The sequence below is a fragment of the Epinephelus moara genome, chromosome 21 (assembly GCF_006386435.1).
Source record: "Epinephelus moara isolate mb chromosome 21, YSFRI_EMoa_1.0, whole genome shotgun sequence".
NCBI lineage: Eukaryota > Metazoa > Chordata > Actinopteri > Perciformes > Serranidae > Epinephelus > Epinephelus moara.
Genome location: NC_065526.1, coordinates 39,007,979 through 39,015,837, shown reverse-complemented (window position 1 = coordinate 39,015,837; position 7,859 = coordinate 39,007,979). Strand labels below are relative to the sequence as shown.

General features: G+C 41.6%; 1 protein-coding gene across 3 annotated transcripts; it reads right to left on the bottom strand.

Moving 5' to 3' along the window:
* Positions 1-2,806: 2,806 nt before the first annotated feature.
* LOC126408977 (uncharacterized) lies at positions 2,807-7,006 on the bottom strand. Of its 3 annotated transcripts, none has more exons than XM_050074813.1 (2): positions 6,886-7,006; positions 2,807-5,475 (listed from the first exon to the last, which is right to left on the bottom strand). In XM_050074813.1, the coding sequence occupies exon 2, from the start codon at positions 5,137-5,139 to the stop codon at positions 3,556-3,558; it is 1,584 nt and encodes a 527-aa protein (XP_049930770.1). In that variant the 5' UTR covers positions 5,140-5,475; positions 6,886-7,006; the 3' UTR covers positions 2,807-3,555. The 3 variants fall into 3 exon arrangements, with proteins under 3 accessions (XP_049930770.1, XP_049930771.1, XP_049930772.1); XM_050074814.1 differs by lacking the exon at positions 6,886-7,006 and adding an exon at positions 6,652-6,791; XM_050074815.1 differs by lacking the exon at positions 6,886-7,006 and adding an exon at positions 5,587-5,622.
* Between the last annotated feature and the right edge of the window lie 853 nt (positions 7,007-7,859).

The following is a 7,859-nucleotide window of genomic DNA, read 5'->3' as shown; positions in this document are numbered from 1 at the left end:
ATACCTGTGTGCCGCCACGGCTTGGTTGTCCAGGTACTACTGGGTAGTCATGACACCAACGAAAGAGGAAATTACTGGACCTGGAGTTGGACTTCCCTGTTGCCGGTAAGCCGTTATCTTGCGCCGCAGAGCACTATGAGCCTCCGCCGTATTCCTGTCTGTGACCCCCGTTCAACCCACAACCGCCAGGATTCGCCTTTCTTTTCTGCTGCTGGTTGAAACGTGATAATAGGAGCGCCCCAGCGCCCACTCCACTATTAGTGGTTTTGATGGAGGAAAACTTGCACTCATCCTTTTCCAGCTTTCATAAATAAAATAATGTATAACGTTACTATCATACAAATTATTACAGGTTTTTACAAATAGGCCTAAGGTGAAATCATATTAGTTTTGAAATGGGTTTTGTAAGGTACCCTTCAAAACGTATTAATTCACCAAATGGAAGCCAACTTCACCTAAGTTAACGTAGATGTGGTATCATTTCAGCTGAGCCAGCTCATCAGCCCGAAACCGCAGTCGAGGAACGGTCTGTATACATTTATGTCGTCTATTAAAATGTTATTTATTCTTTGCACATTTATGTAATATCTGTTGAATATATTCGTTCTTGTTTGTGTCATCTGTACTAAAGTGTAATGTTTTTTCTCAACTAACTAGTTAGTAACAGCTCACAGCACAGCACACTTAAGCCATTTGGTGTGTGTATAAATGGAGCAATGGATGGCTTTTCAAGACTCATGATATGGCTACATGCCTATTCAACAAACAGCAATCCCAAGATCATCGCTGGGTATTTTATAATGGAAGTTGAGACGAGGATGGGGACACCGTCCAGAATACGCGCAGACTTGGGAACAGAAAATGTCACAATGGCAGAAATGCAGAGGTTCTTACAATGGAGTATGGATCACCGCCTCGTCGGCAACTGTTATATCTCTGGGTCCAGTAATCATAATCAGTGGATCGAAAGCTGGTGGGCCTTTTTGAGAAGACATCATGCACAGTATTGGATGAATCGTTTCCAGGAACTGAAAGACAAAGACTGCTTCTCTGGAGACTTCTTGGACAAGCAGCTTGTATTGTTTAGTTGCCTAGCCATCATCCAGGTATGTCAGATGCTACATCTCGTGTGTGTGTGTGTGTGAGAGAGAGAGTGAGAGAGAGAGAGCGCATCCATAACAAGCCATCAAATCACAACTGGTATTTATTACAGGGCTCAGTCGCTACACATATAACATACCGTTGCTAGGGAAAACGATCTGATCCATGGATGTATTAGATCCATGATCTGATCAGAGGAGCACAAAGGAAAGAGGTAAAAGTTGAACTATGCGGGATATTTGTCTTATGGTTCATTACTTTACTTTTATTTAACAGCTTCGGAGTAATCGTGATGCTACATAAATGGTTACAGGGAGAATGGAGGCTCAAAAATGTAAACACGAGTGAGAAACTGACACTGTGCATAATGCAATCCTCAGTGCGCACCTAGTAGTCCAGCTTGCACGTTTTTTTTTGCTGGTGATATCAAGTTTGCAGACTCCAACAAATCTCACAGACACACTCTGGCGGTGGGAGCACACTGCCATCTACTGGTCAAAAACTCTCACAACACATATAACTCTGTGAACAAACAACACTCATTTAACCCATAAGAGTGCCATAAACACTTCTCTTAAATACGTTACACTTCACCATTATGTATGTTGGTCTCAACACATTGCTATGGTGGCACATTTCTTTTCGCCATGACAACAAGGCTACACAGTAATGCAGCCAGTGGGCTTTATACTGCAGCTGTCAAAAATCCTATGCCTGTGAGTAACATTGTTGTTCATGATATTTTTTCTTACTACATAGGAAGAACTACAGCAAGTTGCACATTTGTGGAACACCCATATCATCCGGAAGAGCAGAAATGCAGTAGCTCCAAGTGGACGTCCGATTCTCATGTACACCATCCCTCATCTATTTGGAGGACAAGATCACCTGAAAGAGGTCTCTCAGGAAGCAGTGGAGGCTTGTAAAGAAGAATGCCAACAGAGAGGACCTCACCCTTGTGATGAAACAGTATTCAACATGTGTTGCCTTATAATGGCAGAGAACTTCTTACACTCACCCACCACACCAGATGAAGCTATAGAGCTGTATCTTTTCCTGAGAGCATGCATTCTAAAAGACTTAGAAATTACCCCATGATTTCTGGAGTATTAAGGCAGGGCTATATTGTCAACAGTTGATTTTATTAGTTTGAACCAGTTTTGAACATTTAATGTATGAGGAATAGCAAGATCACAACCATCATGTTGTTTTAATTTCTTGATCTATTTTGCCTACACTGTACATTTGCACATCAGCACAGTGTAGTGCTCATGCTCATCTGAATATAGCAACAAATAATTTAAATTTGTTTCCATAAGTTCATGAAAGAGGGGTAAATAGGATGTAAGAATGAGATGTTATCTACCAAGTTATGTCAGAATTTAGAATTCAGTGTGGTTATGTTTCTCAGTACGATGTGATTTGTGCTTCAGGGGAAGGGGCACACAACAACACAACTCGAGGACTCTTTCTTGTGCTTTCTTCCTGGTACCTGTTCATTTTTGTTTTTTACAAAATAAAACAAATGTAAGCATTACACAAAATAAACTGTGTTTCCCAACATTAAGGTGCAGTCTAAAATCAATGAAAAAACAAAGGATATAAGTGCAAGTCTACATTTATTTTGTAGTAACATTCAGAACAACCATTGTAGTATCAAATTGCTCTTTCACGTAACAGTACATTTACATGCAGAGCATGTATTAGGTAACTCATTAGAGAACTCCCAGACAGGTAACAAAAGTATAGAACAGCGGTCAGGTCTTGAGCTGCACTCTGGAAGAACTAAAGTAACAGGGATTTTTTTGGATCAACTTGACAGGTCATAAAATGCTCTGCTCTGATATCTTTAAACACTATGTGCACTATTATTTGACATGAGATCCAAGATCAGATATGCATATCAAAAATGTAAACATTACATAAAATAAACTGTTTGTGTTTCCCAACATTAAGGTGCAATCTATAATCAATAAAAAAAACAATGGATATAAGTGCAAGTCTACATTCATTTTGTAGCAATATTTAGAACAATCATTGTAGTATCAAATTGCTCTTTCACGTAACAGTACATTTACATGCAGAGCATGTATTAGGTAACTCATTAGAGAACTCCCAGACAGGTAACGAGTATAGAACAGCGGTCAGGTCTTGAGCTGCACTCTGGAAGAACTAAAGTAACAGGGATTTTTTTTGCATCAACTTGACAGGTCATAAAATGCTCTGCTCTGAATATCTTTAGACATTATGTGCACCTCCAGCTAAGATGAGCATATCATAATATAACAAACCTAAGCTAGACTGAACTTGTAGGATGTTTTGTCAATCAGTACACTGTCAAACTCAGTGCGTAGCTCCGGATAGGAACCGTATGTCCAAGGCAGTTCCAGAACTGGACCACAAGTATGTGCAACAGGTCTTCGTGCAAGTCCATCAACTGCCGTGAACATGATGCTAATTTTGTTGACACGTGAAATCTGACCCTGTCACAAATCTTAAAATTCTTTGGAGACCTGCCTCATCTAAGCCTCTGATGTATTGTTGCAAGAAACGAAAGCTTTGGGTTTCTGCTTGACTTGAAGGAGAGGCATCTAGCATTTTCAAAAGCCTTTTGGTTGTTGGCTTTTTGTCCTCATACATGTGCAGGACATCTTGTGGGCTTGCAAAAGCTTCTCTTAGGGAGGAACCAGCAACAAAGGACATCTTTTCAGATGCATATCTTGGCTTTTGGATCAACTGCTTGTGTGCCACTTTCAGAAGGATGCCTTTTAAATTCTGTTGTGTTGGAAGTGCTGTTACATCCAAACGGTCCAGAAGGTCAATCAGCTCATCCCTTTCCTCTTCTGAAAGATCTTCCTTTAAGGCAGTGGTGATCAGATTCCTGTCTGACTGACTGACATACAGAAGACTTTCAAAAAGCACATCATCTGAGACTTCACTCTCACCAAAAATAAGTGCCACTGCAAAAACAGGAGAAAGGCGACAGGGAAAATAGCCATGGTCTTGAAATCCCTTCAGTAGAATTCGGCCAATGGATTTCCACTCTTCTTCTTGCCACTTAGGACACAGAGATGGAATCCTCTGGTCGTCCCCTTCAGCTGTGTGGTCCAGTAGCTCGGTCCAAAATGTAGCATACACATCCCTTGAGACACCATCCGCGTCAGCTCCTTTTTCATCTATGTAAGTGTATCTCAGGTTATGCTTGAGAAGTGCTGAATCCTTGAATTGGCCTATCATCTCCTCTAGAAGATTTACCCTATGAAGTTTTATGGTGATATGCACAACATCATATGAAACAGTAGAACTACTTGCTACCTCACCTATAGATGCTGACTCTGGAGTAACGTTTGCTGTGCTTGTTGGGGGAGGCATGCTGGAAGCTTCATCATCTGTCAATGCTGTGTCTGAAGTAGAGAATGCTGTGCTTGTTGGGGGAGGCATGCTGGAAGCTTCATCATCTGTCAATGCTGTGTCTGAATTAGAGAATGCTGTGCTTATTGGGGGAGGCATGCTCAATGTGTTGTCACCTATAGATGCAGTGTATGGAGTACTGAGTGCTGAGCTTATTCTGGGAATGAGGTCTGATGTGATGATAATGTCCTCATCGTTCTGCAGGCCAGGTTGATATATCAAAGTGTCATCCATTTGGCCAGCCATGGGTTCTCCAAGATAGGGGCCAAGCATCATCTCAGATGTGTCTAGGATTGCCTCTATAGCAACAGTTTGAAAAGGCTGCTCATCTTTTTCTAACATGTCATTATGAACATCCTTGTTCACATCTGATTTTCCCCCATCACATTCTTCATCTTCCGTGTCTTCTGGGGCCTTAGTGCACAGGTAAAAGCGCAACACTCCCATTTTAAGTATGCTGTACAGTTCTCCAACTGTAATAACGTTATCAAAAATAGTTTCCTCCTGATAGTCTAATATGTCATGACTAAATGCTTCAAATTTTCCTACTCTGTTTTGTCCTTTTGGGAAGAAAATGTCTTTGGCATACTGTAATATGTCCTCTTTTTTTGGATTCTTTGGGGACATCAAGGGTCCTTGCCCCCCCCCCCCCCCCCACGTTTTCGGACTTCGTGGATCCACCCCAACTCAGTTTTTCTTGTTGCTTTTTCTGCCCATTTGTTGTGTTTTGCGTAACTTCTTTTCCGTTTAGCTGTAGAAGTCTCCTGGTTATTAGTATCATCATCATTCCCACCAATGGCCATCTTTTTTTTCAGTTTTTCAAGCAATGAAGTTTTTGTTGATTCTTTTGTACTTGCACCATGACGTTGCAAACAGAAGCGTCTTGCTGCAATCCTATCTCCATAAGATGGGATGTAGCCAGCCAGTGTCGTCATCCATAAAATCAATGACTGTGGCATCAATCTGTCAAGACAGACATAATAATTACAACTCAAGTACAAGACTACATTAACACACACACAGGAAAGACAGAGGGGCAGTAGGTGGCATTCTCTATAATACCCTTGCTCTTACCAACTGGGAACTGGAGTTTAATGTCACAGTTGTAACTGTGTTTTTGTTGATTGGTCAAACTGTGTGCTCTTGTTGGAACAAAAACCTGCAGCCACAGCGGCCCTTTGTGGAATTAATTGCCCAGCCCTGCATTATATTCATTAAATTGATTATTATTATTGCACTATTATCAGTATTAATGTGTTGATGACAGAGCTCAGGTGAAGCTACGTGGGAACTGCCCATTGGTTCGACAGCCCATTGATTCAACATCCCTTTGTTCCGACCATATTAAACTCATTGTTCCTAAGTCCGTTCCGAAATCATCATGATGCCCTGTGGTTAAGGTCTGGTTAGGTTTAGGCACAAAAACCACTTGGTTAGGGTCAGGAAAAGATCATGGTGTGGGTTAAAATGAAAAAGAAAGTGACAAACACATAAGCCTCATGGCCTGCTCCGCCTCAAGCCGGTCGCGGCGCACCATACGCCCGCCGCGAGCCGTTCAGCACCGCGGACAGTCGGACTAATGGGATGTCGAACCAATGGGCTGTCGAACCAATGACATGGACCCAAGCTACGTGCAGCAGAGTAGGAGGGCTACTAGCTCCACTAGCTGTCCCGGATGTTAGCGAGTGCTAGCACGTCTCGCTCACAGCAGCAACACCGCAAAGAAAAAGAAATACAGTCCGAGTGAAGCGCTTGAGCCGTAGGTGGATACCCAGCCGTCACCGACAACTAAAGCCTCAACTGGTAACAAGTATGAGGGCCATCGTGGTGAGCTAGCTCGATGCTAACTTCGGCTAGCGGTAGCGGTTAGCATCCGCCGCTAACACCTGCTTCCCAGCTCACCACAACGGCCCTCCTGCCCGTTACAACAAAACACTGGAGGCTCCCGTTGCCGGTGACGGCCGGGTATCGGCCCATGGCTCCAGCGCTTCACTCGGATTGTATTTCCTTTCCTTTACGGTCCTGACAACTGCTGTTGCTGCTGTCTGGGGCAGGATGCTACACAGTTGAACCCGAGAAGAGGGGCCCAGTTTGAATGTTTTGTTTACAAGCTGCAACGAACAAAACTCCAGACTCTACCTTTAATAGATGAGAACTAATAAATCACTTTGATGGTGCATCACTCTAGCCCATATTTCCCATGGAAGTATGTAGCCTATTGCAGTTCCCCAACCCATAGCAAGTTCCATGTGTGTTTTTCTCCCTCATAGTCAGCGTGTAGCTTCTTAACAGGCTAATTAGCTAAATTAGCCACCGTAAGCTAACCATACACAACGTTTGCATTAGATGGTGGGCGGTAAAAAATACACTTACATGATCTTGCTCCATGCGAAGGAGTCTTCTGGTACACCACGACCTCGAAGAAATCTCGACAGTGGAGAATCCACATTTTCCATGGCGACGTACAAGCTCACTGAAACACATGCCAGTTCACAGTGGGAGAAGCGTAGAATGATGTGAATCTTATCTTGAAATAATGTAAAACCACACTTTAACGTTATTTTTTGCAAACATGTTATCACGTTATAACGTGAAAACATCTTATCACGGAATAACGTGATAATTTCATGTTATAACATGAAAATGTCATATCTTGAAATAACATGATACTTTCACGTTATAACGTGATACTTTCACGTTATAACGTGAAAAAAGATATTGTTAAAACGTGAAAAGATATTGTTAGAACAATAAACCTTTTACGTAATTACGTGATGCTGAGCCGTTTATATTATTTTTATTTTCAAAATATAAAAGTTTTTTGCTAGTGTTCTCTCTGTTTCAATGGAAATACATTAGGTCTAGCGTAAACTAGTCCCTGTCAGCCCCCTGTCAGCCTGCCAACTGCAGCTTATTTTTTGGAGACATCATGATTTTCCAAAACTGAATAAATACTGCACATAGCAACACAAAACTACTTTGCTAGCTCAATCAAGTAGTAACTAAGATCCGCTGAAAAAAAATAATTCATGGACTGATTACTGAGTTACTGAGTTATTACGTCTGCCGACTTTACAGTCATTTTAAGTTAGTAGCAGGTGCCGTGTCAACGACTCACCAACACAGCTGATCTACAATGAAATTCTATTAACAGTTATATTTATATATGCTGCTTTCATTGATCAACAATTTGATAGCTTATATGATCCATTTTCAGGCGGCTTTTTTCAGATTATTGTTAAAGTTAAATGTGAAATGAAGAACCAAAAAATATTTCAGATGTATTTATTACCACCGGTAGGCTAAATATGGCTGTACGCTGAACACTTGCAGATATACGTACATTT

What these genes read in the sequence shown, in the direction of transcription:
- LOC126408977 (XM_050074813.1), bottom strand. Translation starts at nt 5,139, where the DNA reads ATGTCCCCAAAGAATCCAAAAAAAGAGGACATATTACAGTATGCCAAA.